This window comes from Pholcus phalangioides, unplaced genomic scaffold (assembly GCF_987345545.1).
Source record: "Pholcus phalangioides strain wild (caught in Gottingen) unplaced genomic scaffold, Ppha-v1.0 ptg000024l_1, whole genome shotgun sequence".
Lineage (NCBI taxonomy): Eukaryota > Metazoa > Arthropoda > Arachnida > Araneae > Pholcidae > Pholcus > Pholcus phalangioides.
The window spans coordinates 10,834,271-10,848,745 of record NW_028301616.1 but is presented as its reverse complement, the minus strand read 5'-3'; the positions used below and the strand labels follow the sequence as shown (position 1 = coordinate 10,848,745).

The window sequence follows — 14,475 nt, the reverse complement described above, 5'->3', positions numbered from 1 at the left end:
CTGCCACACTATCAAAAACCTCGAACGTGTGTGTGTGTGTATAAATGTGTTTTTCTTGTGCATTCTCTCTGTGTCTAAAGATCTCTTCTTCTTATACAGTGTATTTATATATAATACAATATTTTTTTTTTTCCTCTTCCTGAAGAAATAATTCAGGAGAAAAAACAAAAAATGGGATAAAAAACTTTCTTTTTATAAATATTAACACGGAAAAGAAGAAAATACACGATTTCGTTTCCAAACTAATTGCAAATACATAATTATGTACTAAAAGCAGCCATATTTAGTCCATAAAAAGCCTCTCTCTCTCTTTGTTTTGTTTCCGAGGTTACACACCAAGAATCAAAGCGTAAAATACAAACACCTACTGTACAAATAATCATTTTTTTTTTTGCTATTTACATGGAGGAAAGAAATTAGATGTATTTCATATTTTCGTGACATGAATTTCCTCGCTAAAAAAACAATATATGGAAGGTATATTCGAACTCCATATATTCCACAAATCACATGCTAAATTAATTTCAAAACACTTTGATTGATTGATCCATGGACCCGTAATATAGAATTAGATCAAAAACAATACACTTATATAACCATGCGTCGCTCGTCACGATATCCGTAAGAGTTTTACACTTCATATGCGTTATAAATGTGTGTAATGCCTCGCAGCTGCCTAGAAGAGCATAATATCTTCTCTTTAAAAGTCATTAATAGGTGATAGGCCTCTACGCAAAAAGAGCCTAAAGCTGCTGTTTCACAGTTAGGGACTAGAATAAATATTTAAAAAAAAAACATTTCGCGTGTGTTTATTTTATAACGAAAGGCTTAAAGCGATCAGTGGTGGGATTCAAAGATAGCAATGGGATACACTTGCTCCTCAATAACATAGAATGACGTCACCGTAAATAAATGGAGTCGAAACCGGATATATGCCGTCAAAAGTTTCCAATATAGCTAGGTGATCGAGTTTTCTCCCGAAAAATATGGAGGAAAGGAAATTGTTGATACAAAACATCTCCAATTGTTGCCAAAGGTAAGAAAAGCCGCTTACCGCCACAATCGCCGAAAAACCGCCAAGGATGAATGCAAAACATGATAGCAAAAAAAATTTCAGTGGTGTATTTCACGAAAGTAAGACAACGTTCATTCGGTCAGCCCATTTTTTTTATAAAATGATCATAATTCAGCGAGACAAATACTGGTTACTAGAATAAATTATATAAAACAATAGGGAATATCGGGATAGTTAATGGGAGAAATCACCAATTAATTCTAACGCTGCTGGATGTTCCAATTTTGATTGGAAATTTTGTCTATCAGTGGGAAGCAGCGAGCAAAACTATTCAAAGTTCAAGCTGCTACATTAAAATCATGAAGCAATCATTTAAATAAATTAGAATGTTTTCATCTTAACAGAAGTTACAAATTTGTATTTTTTAATTATAAAATTATGCAAATCACGCACATTCACTGTTTGAGTCGAGATGACGAATTGAAGTTGGCTTATTCCAAAATGCTGAACAAAACTTTTTATCGAAATAATGAGACTGCCATATAAAAAAATACAGGACATATGGTCTCTCCTTACTACTAATTAAAGATGTCATCCTTCTTTCTATTGGGACGCTGAACTCGTAACAAGCACTTAAATCAAGATGGTAGGCGAGTTTCTCATTCGAGGTGGAAAAGCAAAATGACGGATGTATTTGTGAGACGATACGAAATAATCCAATAGGGTTTCCAATAAAAATAAGATTCGACGATTTCAGCCACCTCGTTGGGCATTTTGCCTGTTGTGGCGTTGTATTTGTATTTAAACAATTGTTTTTACGGTCTTTCAAGCGGAATTACAGAAATGCGGTTTTTTTTTTTCCTTTAGCTTTCTATGGACACTCCTTTTATGTAAATACCTAATTTTATTCCCATTAGTGTTCATCGTATAAATATTACGCGCATGATTTCATAAACATTGAACATGTTGCCAGTTCACACAAATATAATCGACGTACACAAATATTTCAAGGAGAATCCGAAAACAACCAGAATCAAATAGGATTCAGCATGCTCGACCACCAACCAACGTTGATGACGTCATCGTAAACAAGTTGTTTGTCCGCTAAATGAGTCGCCATTAGAATCATGCGTCCAATAAAGGGGAATGCAATATTCAAGAAACACACATTTAGGTTAAATATTCACGCTGTGGAGATATTGAAGTCTTGACCACCAATCAATCGTGATGATGTCACCGTAAATAAGTGAGATTTGCGCTTAATGACTAAGCCATATTGGCTTCAATTTAGCGTTTTTTATTGTCCTGCAGTCATTAAAAACAATCAGGTAATATTTAAGACATGGTTTTCTGTTGCGAAATTCTTATTCTTGAGACACTGAAGTCTTAGTGGGGGGGGGGGAGGAACTCCAACTAATTATGACGATTTCGTCAAGAGGTGATATCTGCACCATTATTCGCTTAGTTACAGCGTCATACTTGTGATAATTCGTTAGAATAAATACTGAGTTGATATTCAATAAAAGGATTTTGATTACAAAATTCTTGAGATGGTGAATGGTGAATTTTCGACAACACGCGATACATCATCCTAAACAAGTGGCATCTTTGCCAAGGAAGTCGCTATACTTCAATTTGGCTTTATTGGGTCAAAAAATACTCTGAGGAAACATTCAAGAATGGTTACGGAATTCATACTCTTGGGACATCAAGTTCTTGACCACCAACAGCGATGACGTCATTGCAAACAGGTGGGAGATCTCTGCTATATAACACCCCGTATTGGCTTTGTTACCGCGATAACGGGGCAAAAAATATAAAAGATGATATTCAAGAAACATATTTTGGTTACAAAATTCTTGAGACGTTTAATTTTCGACCACGTCTAATAGTGCAAAGGTGGGATCTTCGAAAAATAAGTAGCCATAGTGGCTTTAATTTGGTTCTATTAGTGTCAAACGACCGATAATGGGTAAGAAATGACACCGAGGAAACACTCAAGAAACATAATATTGGTTACGAAATACATACTTTTGAGACACCAAACACTCATCCACCAACTAATAACGTCAGCGTCAATAGGTGGGACCTGCGCGAAATGTCTCCATATTAGCTTGAATTCAGCTCTATTAGTGTCATACATCCGATAAAAAGGAAAGAAGAGACATTGAGGAAGCATTCAAGAAAGGCAAAAAATATCAATTACAAAATTCATACCCTTCAAACATCCACCACCAACCGACTGTGATGACGTCATCGTAAACAGGTGAGATCTGCACCAAATAAGTTGCCACATTGGTTTCGATTGGGCTTACAGCTCTATGCGTTCGATAATGGGTTAGAAAAAAACAATAAGGAAGCAAAATCTTAACACAGTGAATTTTCGAACACCAAACAATGCGATGACGCCATCGTAAACAAGGGTGGAAACTACGCCAAGTAACTCACTCCACTGGCTTCAATTCGGCTTTGTTAGAGCGGTAATGTGTTAGAAAAGACACCAAATAGTCAAGAACAAAAAAATCGAATACAAAATTCTCAAGACATCAAGCATGTGAAACAAACTGAGATTCCCATTTATCAAAAATTTTACAATGAAAAATATTTTTTTCGTCCACTAATTTATGCTTAATAAAGCTACAGCATTCAGTATCTCCATCTCACGGATGCTTCTTAGACTGACGGTGCAAGGGTGAAAACTAATGTCCATAATATAATTATTCTTCTCTTATACTATATATATATATCAGATTTTTTTCCTCATACCCTTGTATGGTCAAACATGCGATTTGTACATCAACATTAAAAACCGAACACGGAAAAAAAACACACTGGCCATTGAAGGAAAACAACATAGTAATATATACCGGAAATGAATGTAATACTAAATTCATGTTAATGATGAAAATGGCTTCTTTTTCTTCAATACACAAACTGAGCACAGCAATAATTTACAAATATAAGCTTTCATGTTGGCTTTTTTTTTTCTTTCAACACTTCATGTTGATGATGTAATGGAGGATTCAAACAAAAGAACCTTGAATTTCGGTGGATTCGTGAATCCGAAAATAAGCATCATATAATCCTAAAACATGGAAAAAATCAAAAGTATTAATGTTATTTTTCCTCATGTTGAGAGAAAGAGAAAAAGAGTTTCCTTCAACATTTTTGCGAGCATTTGCACTTGCGTATTACGTCCACTTGAGTAGTGTACTTGTTCCCGTTGGCGCATATCATCCTGACGCTCCGTCTCTTGATCCTCTGAGGCCTGCAGCATTGGTCTCCGCATGATCCGACGCAGTTGGCCATCTTGATCATCTTGTTCGAGCGGCAGCCATTCTCCTCCAGGTACTCCCTGTACTGTTCTTTCTGACACGTCGGGGCTGGAAGAGAACGTTCTGCATCTTAGTGCTATCTGGACTGAGTCATGAAAGGTTAATGACAATGGTTTTTTGCGATTCTGACAAAAGATTGCGGCACATGTCAACCGTCTCTCATGATAGTTTACACTAGTTGTTAAACAGTACGAAATATCTTTTTGGTGTAGAGAGATGATGACACAGTCTCAGTAATTCATAAAAAAACTATTGTAGAATCCGTGTGGGAAAGATGATTTTTTGAAGAAAAAAAAAAATTACAGGGATTTGCGAAAAAACTACCATCCCACCCTCGCAACCGGTGAGTTGTAATAGTAGTGAGTAGTTGAATCAAACTATAAAAGCACTGATCAATTCTTTCTGCAGAGCACACATGATGAACTGGACGTCATCACGAGTCATTAGTTCAGACTACCCACGTACGCAGTGCCGTTTTAACGCATGGGCTCACCCGAACACGACCCGGGGCCTTAGGTAAGAGGGGGACTCATAATAATCAGACCTGTATCAATTTTTGCATGTACTTGTATACAGGTAGGATGCCTCAGAAAAATCTCTTTGCCAGTAGGGCTATGATGCTCTTAAAAGACGGCTCTGCATGCACGGTATCTTACCTGCAGGAAAGGAAAAGTGCTTTGCGAGGGTGTGGTGGTTTGATTATTAATACAGGACTGTAAATTTTGTATGCTACAAAATCGATGATGTATGCAATTTGAAGCCGATTCTTAATGATCAACTAAAGGTATATAGGGCACCAGGTTTTTAGTCATCCAGGTAAAGTTGTTAGATGAAGAAAGATCGTAATATCTGTAGCCACACTAGTCTATTTATACCCGTGATTCCCAACGTGGGACCCACGCCCCAAAGGGAGGCAATATGATTATTTCAGGGAGCAATTATGTTTTATGAAAAATCATACTTGATAAAAAAAATAATTTGTCAGAATTAATGAAAATGCTATTTAATGGGGGGAAAAAAATGACAGAATTAATAAAAATTCACTTTTAATAGAAAAGCCGTTTAAGAATCAATGATAATTAATACCTGTATATATAATAAATAATATTTAGTTAAAAAGTAATTTCCGAAACAAAGCAATTCATATCCAATGAAAAACAATTCACAAATTAATGAAATGTCACTTAATAAGGAAATTATTTACGTATCAATAAAAATGCATATTTAATGAAAAATTCCTCTCAGAATAAGTAAAATTTTCGAATAATGTAGGGCTCCCTATTGGACTCTAAAAGTCCTGGACCCCGTTGGGTTTACCTGTTAAGATGCTACAGCGAGAATCAATATATCACAGTATGACTTAATGGCCGTTGGGCTTCGTGGAATTTTTTTTTTTTTTTTTTGGCCCGCATTGTCTTAAACCTTTTTAAGCACCAATTAGAAATCACTAAACCCTCTTCAAAATGCCATAGATAGAACCGCTCACAACCCCGGACTGATGCAAAGCACCTTATTTCCGTTGTCTCAAAAGAGGCAGAGTTGTGTCGGAAAAAGTTAGCAAAGACTTATAGTGGTGCCACCCTTGCCCCGTGTTAGCAAATATCGAATCCAAAGCCAATCCAAAATACCATATATTTTTTAATGAAGTAGGCTTTCTTCTGATTCTTAGAATGTGCAAACGAAGTGGGGTATGGAGAAAAGTTTCCCACTGAGAAATCATTTTTACAAAATATTTGGGCTTGTCAATGCTGAAATAAGATGCTTTTATGGGGGCGAAATATCTCGTCGTTGAGGGTTAAAGGGTGAAAAGTCATACTTTAGACTAGGTTAATAATCTTTTGGGCTTCCCCTACGTGAATACTGAGGGGGCGGGGAGCGGTGTGAGCACACAGGCTAATTTCAGGTTTCAGGGGAGCACGGATATTCTCTTGAAAGAAATTTCGAATTTTTAACGTACAAAAAAAAGTTCAAAATTCACGCAAAAAAAAATTGAAACAACATTTAAAGGAGTTTTTCCGATATTTAAACTTTTTTTTACAATTTTCAATCATCTTGGGGGGGATGCATATTTCGCATTGATTGGGGGCATCAGTATTTTATAAGATGCTTAGGCGGGGCATTACGAAAAAAAGTTTGGCAAATACTGATTTATACCAAAGCAACTTGAAATGACTGAAGATTCTCTGGGATGAACCAAGAATGCGGCTGATCTGGTCCTAAAGATTCCTTCACACGAATCCAATTACCTGACCTAATTTTATTGTTCATTCAATTCTTGCGTGAACCATTAGTATACAAGTATTTTGTTTTATATCCGAGAATACACGTGATTTTCCTCGGACATAACCAAGATGGGCTAACTTACCTTGATCACAGTAGGTCCCACTCCATCCTTTCCGGCAATGGCATTCGTAGCTGGTTCTGTCCAGGGGAATGCACTTGCCTTTCTTGCACTGATTCTCCTTGCAAGGATCGTCGGCGTCGGCACATCCGGGCGTTATCCTCTGCTGCTTCTTCGCCACCATGAAATCCAATGGCTTGCCGTTCAGCTTCACGTCTCTCATACAACCTAGGAAAGTATGGATGTGGTAAATATTAATCACACTTTACCCTGGAAATCAACATAGTACAACAATTGTGGACACTATCAATGAAATATAGCCTCGTCACTAACCATCGAAGCTCGAAGTATTTCTCAAATGCCACTGCTTCAGAGCACTCGCAGCAGCGTCCTCGGGTACACCTCCGATGAATAGAGGACTTGAAACTTCGAGGTACTCCTTGGAGCCATCGTTGACGATCGTCCGGGCCGTGCCGTTATCGACCCTCATCGTGAAGTTCTTCTTGACTAGAGTCAGCTCGACGGTGTGTGTCTGACCGTCCGATATAGTCTCGTAGCTGAACATGGTGGACACCGGATAGTTGCCGACGTCGTAGCTGACCCTTATCCTCCCGGTGAAGAGCTCGACAGCCAAGTGTTGCGTCTCTCCGTTGTACAGCACGACTCCGTATGGTTGCTTCGTGACGAAGGTGATCGAGATTTCCAGGTTCGGTTTGGTGTGCAGGGGTTCCAGCTCGACGTATGAACCGTCATGGAAGGTCACACTGGACAGGAGGTCGCATCTCTTTCCGGTGAATCCCTGGGAGCACTTGCAGACGTAGTCTTTAGCGTTGCTGGGCATGAAGCACACGCCGTGCTTGCAATCATGCTGTTGGCAGGGGCTCGTCTGAGGGTAAAGGAGATCGACCATGTTCTCCAGCTCGCAGAAAGCTCCCGAGAAACCGTCCTGGCACTGGCATCGGTAACTGTTGACGCCATCGATGCAGGTTCCTCCGTGCTGACACATGTGGTCAATACAGTCGTCGATGTTGACTGTGCAGTTCTCGCCGGTAAAACCTAGAGAGCAGGCACAACTGCAAGAAAACAGAATCAGATACTCTCAATTAAAATAAGAACCATCAATTTTGTCACTCGTGACACACAAACTGAGTGACATTCCAATATCAAAGCATGCTGTATTAGGTTTCTCTCAGAATTCGCACATCAAATGTAAGATAGTTGTCATTCCATTGGCAAGCAATTGAAACAGAACAATTATACTATGTCCCCCAGATTTTGATACTACAAGGCAGAGAGCAAATCCTCGCCAACTGTTCACCAAAGGGGGTCATTCAAGTATTACGTCAGCATCGGGGGGGGGGGTTTCGGATTTGCTGACTTTTGATGACAAGAGGGGGAGGGGAGTTTGAAGTTTGCTTACGTCATCAACCACCCCCTTTTGAAGATATGAAATATTCTCAGCTGCTGACGAAATTTTGCTGACAAAGGGGGGGGGGAGGGGGGGTCAAAAATGGAAAATCTGCTTACGTAATACTTGAATGGCCCAAATATCACTGTTTACTAATTTTCATGAATTATTACCAATGCTCATAAGTTTTTCTAAATAGTATACCCTATCTATATAGGGTGACTATATCACCCGTATTCTCTCTTAATTGTGGTGTAATTTTTTTCATAAAGATGTCCCGTTTTTCCCGTATTTCTAAATGAAGCCTACGTGAAATGTTTATACTATACTGAAATCAAGGCTTAAGGTACCCGCTTACCTTTCTTTTCACTTTTCTGTAAAACGTACTGGAGTGAACTGTAATAACATTTTTTGACAGAAAGCTACCCAAAATGATGCAAACAGTAATAAAGTTTGGATTATCTAAAATGTCATTATCTACGAAAAAGCCATTTTTATATACACTGCTGGCCACCCAAATTGCAACACCAAGAAAGACAAGAGATATCGCAACAATATTTATTTTGTAGATAACATGTTGACCAAGCATCAAATGATTAAATTTATAGACTTCTGTGAAGTGTGGTTCCTGCCAAAATCAGTAGCCAGAGTAGCCGCCATTGTTGGAGATCGCCAGTGCCACACGCCTCGGCATTGATTTAAAGAGACTTTGGATGTGTTCTTGGGGTACAGCAGACCAAGCAGCTTCTACGCGTTGCCAAAGTTGATCTGGTGTGGCAGCTGGGGATGTAATCTGGGTCAATCGTTGAGCAACAATGGACCACATGTTTTCTATCGGCGAAAGATCCGGAGAGCGAGCTGGCCAGGGAAGCAATTCAATCTGGCGATTGACGAAGAACCTTTGGACAATGCGTGCCACGTGTGGTCGCGCATTATCCTGTTGAAATATGGCTGTGGGCAAGCCCTGAAGGTAAGGAAGGACAACTGGCTCCAACACCTCGGAGATGTAGCGCTGGCTTTTTAAAGTACCGGCAATGCGTACTAGAGGAGTGCGAGAGTGATATCCAATACCGCCCCATACCATAATACCCGGTGCAGGACCAGTGTGGCGGTGCATAACGCAGCTGTTCAGCATCCTCTCTCCACGGTGTCTCCAGACTCGAATCCGACCATCGTGGTGTTGCAGACAGAAGCGTGACTCGTCAGTAAAGACAATTTCATTCCATTGTGCCGTCCACATCCTTCTTTCAGCGCACCATTGGCGGCGGAGACGTCTGTGGTTCTGTGGTCAAGGGTAGACGAAGCAATGGACGTCTTGCGGACAGACCACTCTGCTGTAAACGGCGTCGAATGGTACGCGCAGACACTGGATGATGCGGTACAGACTGAATGTGCTGTGCTATGGTTCGTGATGTGGCTGAGCGATCCGTCACTGCCATACGCACAATGCGCCTGTCATCACGTGAAGTGGTGCACTGAGGTGGATGCGATCGAACACGTCGGTCCGTCGTACCCTCCTGCATCCAACGATCACATATCCGCATTACAGTTGTTTGGTTTCGTCCAACACGACTAGCGATTTCCCTGAAAGATAATCCACAATCTCGGTAGGCCACTATCCTTCCTCTGTCGAACTCGGATACTTGATCAAAAGATGATCGCTGTTTTCTACGAGGCATAATTGATCGTTTTTTTGAAAAAACCACAAGAAAAACACAATTGCCGTACTTCAAATCGTCGAAATCTCCAAGCCTTAAATAGCGCTTTGAAGTGGCGCCACAGGCGTCTGCGCTGAAATTCTAATCATTTGCATATCTCACCTCCGCTAATGCATGTTGTAAATTTCATATTATTTGCATGCTTCCTTCAGGGTGTTGCATTTACGGTGGCCAGCAGTGTGTATATATATATATATCAAACTTTAAGCAAAATTCATGTGATATGCCAAAGACAATTGCAAAACATTCTCTGAATGGAATGTTTTGTTATTTTCACAGTATATTCAGCTAGTAATGGTGCAGAATATGAACTAAAATTTAAAGGATTGTACTACGGTCTGCTCGTAAGTTACACTCAAATCTGTTAATGTACGTGTGAATTTTTTGAAATTTAATTCCAAATATCGTGTATATGATTTTGGTTCAGAACCTTAACAGTATACAACAAAATACCATAATAAAATTTTGTAATGATACACTGAATAGACTTTTAGAAATCATGCTTCAAACTCAAGTAAAATGTCAAAAATAGCATTCTTCGTTAAACGCGGTCAAAGTTTTTATTCACGGATTACTTGTATTTAAAAACGCAACATCAAAGTGAACGCAACTTCGGTTCTGAGAACAATATAAACAAAACAAAATAAGGCCTGTTTTGGAATTGCAAAGAATAGGGCTGTTATAAAAAAATATAATTAAAATAAAAATCGATATTTCCGACAAAATGACGTTTCCAACGTATATTATAGTAGTCGGATAACTTAAATTCAGCAATTTGTCGTCGATTTTGAGAATAATTGGCAACTTTGCTTACATTTGGCATCATTTTTGGCGATTCTGAATTTTGGATCTCAATTTACTGGTTTTCGTTTTTTTTTCCTTCGAGCAAATATGGTCAGGCTATATATTTACGATCGAATTGTTTTATGTTCTCCCAAGACACGTCAAAAATTGTTGGGATACACGAGTAGATGTCTTAAACCGGAGCCTCTACTCACCTATCAATAACACTGGACAGACCATGTTTTCTCGAAAAGAATACGGAAAATCAAGATTTCGAATACTTAAAAAGTCGCCAATTTATTGCTCCCAATAATTATGCCAAGAATAAGCCAATTGCAACTAGAATCGCGCTGAAAAAAACATCAATTTGAATAAATGAAACGTTACCGTAAACACGCGTCTAATGATCACCCTAAATATCACCAACGGGAAATAGGATTCAGTTTTAAGTTATAAAATAAAGTAATTTAAATTCCTATAAAAATTATTTGACAAAACTGATTGAGAAAGTAAATAAGCGCCAAACCTGTAGGTGAAGTTTTCATCGATACACGTGGCGCCATTTTTACATGGATTGAACTCCTTGGAACAGAAATTTATTTTCTTTTCGCAATAATCACCTGCAAGGGTAAAGAGATGGTCAGTATGTTACAAATGTCTACGTGAATTCATGTGCGCGATTCAAACATTCATATCCAAAGCCAACCTGTGTATCCGGGTGAGCAGTGACATTGATACTCCTCGATAAGGTCAACGCAAGTGGCATTGTTCTCGCATTTGTTATCCACGCAGTCATCGATGTTGGTCTCGCACCTGTCGCCTTCGTAACCCGGTGGACAGTGGCAACTAAACCGGATTAAAATTACATTAGTAATGACCACCACGGGTAAATTAAAAAAATATATATATTCCAATAGATCCTATTAGATTCGGAAGTTGTGATAATATTCGCCGAGTTTTACCTGAATCGACCTGCCTCCAACACTTTACAAGTCCCTTTGTTCTCGCAAGGGTTACCGTAGCAAGCGTCTATGATATACTGGCAGTTCCGGCCATGATAGCCTGGAGCGCAGACGCACTCGTAGTCGCGCAATGGCCGGGACCTGCAAGTCGCTCCGTTCTGGCAGGGGAACGTGTAACAAGCGTCGCATTTTGCCAACACTTCCGGTTCCGGTTTGCCTGAAATGTCAATTAAAAAACATCGTCGTGAGGAAACATTTCGAATAAATTAGCAATCGATGTTAAGTAATAATGGTAAAGTAAATCCATCTGAGACCTGTGCATACGAAGCTCTCGGATGGCGCCGTGAGAACCAGCTTGTCTTTCATGGCACGAGGTTCGGCGCATCTAGCTATCCCGGGCTCGATGTAGTCCTTTTTGATCCAGTCGGACAGCCACCTCAGACTGCAATCACAGTATAAGGGATTTGCTCCAAGGGCTCTGTGAGTTCAGTGTACGAAGATGATATCAATAACATTTCTTTATTGTCATTCACATCATGAATTTTTGAAAAAGTTACGAAATATACGGGACTTACATATGAGTAATCGAAACCAATTCCCTGAAAGCTCCATCTGGTATCATGGATATGTCATTACCTTGCAAAGACCTGTAAATTTTTAGAAGGCTATAGTGATTGTTGTTGCGAACTGTATATACACTGGTGTTCAAAATTAATGGAATAATTTTGCGAATTTTCCAAAAGATATTGAACCAAAACTGAACTATATGGTAAAATGATGACACTATAGCACTGATTTCAAATACCTACATTGATACATCGGGTAATGGACGCCTCGACTTACGAATTTTTCGGCTAACGAAGATTTTTTCCGTGATTTTTCTGCCTCGGCTAACGAACATTTTCATTGACATGGACGCACATGCTAACCTAATACAACCACGTTGTGAGTTGAATTTTCGCGCCAATCATTATCATAATTACTGTAACTTTAGTCCGACTGACCACCTCGGAATCTCTCTCCAGATGTACCCCCAGTTCTCTTTCCGAAAGTTTTTGAATCATTTCATGTAAAGTAGAAGATTTTGACTAATAGAAAATGAGATTAAAAAAGGAGCCTATATATTTAGAGCACGCGTTCTATCAGTGTAAGACTGAGGTCATCAACCTTTTTCTAATCACGAGCACTACCGGCACCCACCATCAAAAGAAGAGCACCCTTACGGCAAGTTTGACATATGAATGAATGAAAAATCAGAATGATTTTAATCCTTCAATGCAATTTGTACAAGGTATTTAATCTGGTCGTTGATCAAGTGTCCGAGAGCAACAGGCTGAAGATGCCTGATATAAGACTCACCATTAAACTAAATGGTCTGAACATTCTCTTATCTTTTCCATTGGCATGTATCAGACAATGGATAGAGACACCTACAAACTCGACTGGGTTGTGTCAACACCAGTTTTGAAAAATCGTTTAGTTCGCTCCAGGGACGGGCAAAAATTTGAAAATAATCGTACAAAAATTTTTATGTTTCATTCTCGCTGAAACATTCGTCCGAGTGGAAGACGATAGAAGACGAAGTGAACTCTTTGACTTATTGCATTTAATACACATACACATGATAAAGGATGAAGCACGAATAGAAATAGATGTTAACACGTTAGCTACATGATTGCGAATGCTCGAGAGAGCGTGAGACACAGAAACAGAACAGACAGCAATCTTAAATCACTTGAACATTATAAACAAAGCACAGAATAAGGTCTATTAGATGCTGCCATCTATATTAACGAAACAGATCACAGCACCCCTCCCTTCTTAGTTAGGAAAGTCGTCGATTCCCAGTCGTTTTGGGCGAATGATTGTTCGTTTCGGTCTCGGAGTCTTTGTCGCCACAGTTCCGTTATCGTTTGGTATCTGCTCGTTTGCAAACGTTGAACTTGAAGGTTCTGCACTAGTCTCTGTTGACACATCTGCAGGAATTGGACTCGATCCGGAAATCTCTGAACTTGTAGGATCTGTAGGATAACGGTTCATCATTTGGTCAGCGTGACGTCGGACAACGTCTCCGGTGTTGGTGATGGCTTTGTATGACACTGGTCCGGTTGGTTTCACAACAGTAGCCGGAATCCAGGATGCACCCTGGCTATAATTTCTGATGTAGACAGCATCTTTGGCATCGAACCGTCTCACTTTTCGTTGCTTTTGCTCTGTAGCTGCATCTTGCTCTTGTTTCCACCTTCTATCACCCACCAAGTCTGGATGAAGACGGTCCAAGACAGTAGTCAGCCTCCTTCCCATCAGCAGCTCAGCTGGACTGACCCCTGTTACTGAAGATGGCGTGATGTGTTGATGAAGTAGGAAATTGGAAAGACGCTTTCTCCAGGAACCTGAAACGATGCGTTTTAGAGAGTCCTTCACCGACTGGACAGTTCTCTCTGCTTGACCATTTGCACATGGTCTGTAAGGAGCAATCAGTGCTTGACGAATACCATTACTTTCTAGGAAACGGCGAAAATCGTTAGATGTGAACTGAGGTCCATTATCGGAAACTACAACATCCGGCAAACCATGAGTAGCGAAAATCTCGCGCAGCACATCGATGGTTTCGGTGGCAGTAGTTGACGTCATTCGTCGTACTTCAGTCCACTTGGAGTAAGAGTCAATCAGAATCAAGAAGTTTTGTCCTTGAAATGGTCCAGCGAAATCTATGTGAACTCGAGACCAAGGCTTTGTCGTTATTTCCCACGGATGGATTGGAACTCTGGGAGGTGCATGCCTTGTACGTTGACAGTTCGTACATCTTCTTACGTAGTTTTCAATATCAGCATCCATGCCTGGCCACCATACGAACGATCTTGCAAGAGCTTTCATGCGTTCAACGCCTGGATGCGCGACATGCAATTCACT

The 14,475-nt window shown here is 39.8% G+C and overlaps 1 protein-coding gene across 3 annotated transcripts in view; it reads right to left on the bottom strand.

Moving 5' to 3' along the window:
* Positions 1-1,351: 1,351 nt before the first annotated feature.
* The window catches only part of sli (slit guidance ligand), a 273,161-nt gene continuing 260,037 nt past the window's right edge, over positions 1,352-14,475 (bottom strand). For 2 of the 3 annotated variants that reach the window (XM_089251401.1, XM_089251402.1), the window contains exons 27-34: positions 12,138-12,209; positions 11,877-12,040; positions 11,563-11,779; positions 11,307-11,446; positions 11,127-11,220; positions 7,025-7,764; positions 6,716-6,919; positions 1,352-4,413 (exon numbers count right to left, since the gene is read on the bottom strand). In XM_089251401.1, coding sequence (XP_089107527.1) covers positions 4,175-4,413; positions 6,716-6,919; positions 7,025-7,764; positions 11,127-11,220; positions 11,307-11,446; positions 11,563-11,779; positions 11,877-12,040; positions 12,138-12,209 — 1,870 coding nt within the window. In that variant the 3' untranslated portion in view covers positions 1,352-4,174. The remainder of the gene's footprint in view (positions 4,414-6,715; positions 6,920-7,024; positions 7,765-11,126; positions 11,221-11,306; positions 11,447-11,562; positions 11,780-11,876; positions 12,041-12,137; positions 12,210-14,475) is intronic. The other variant, XM_089251403.1, reaches the window with a different exon arrangement.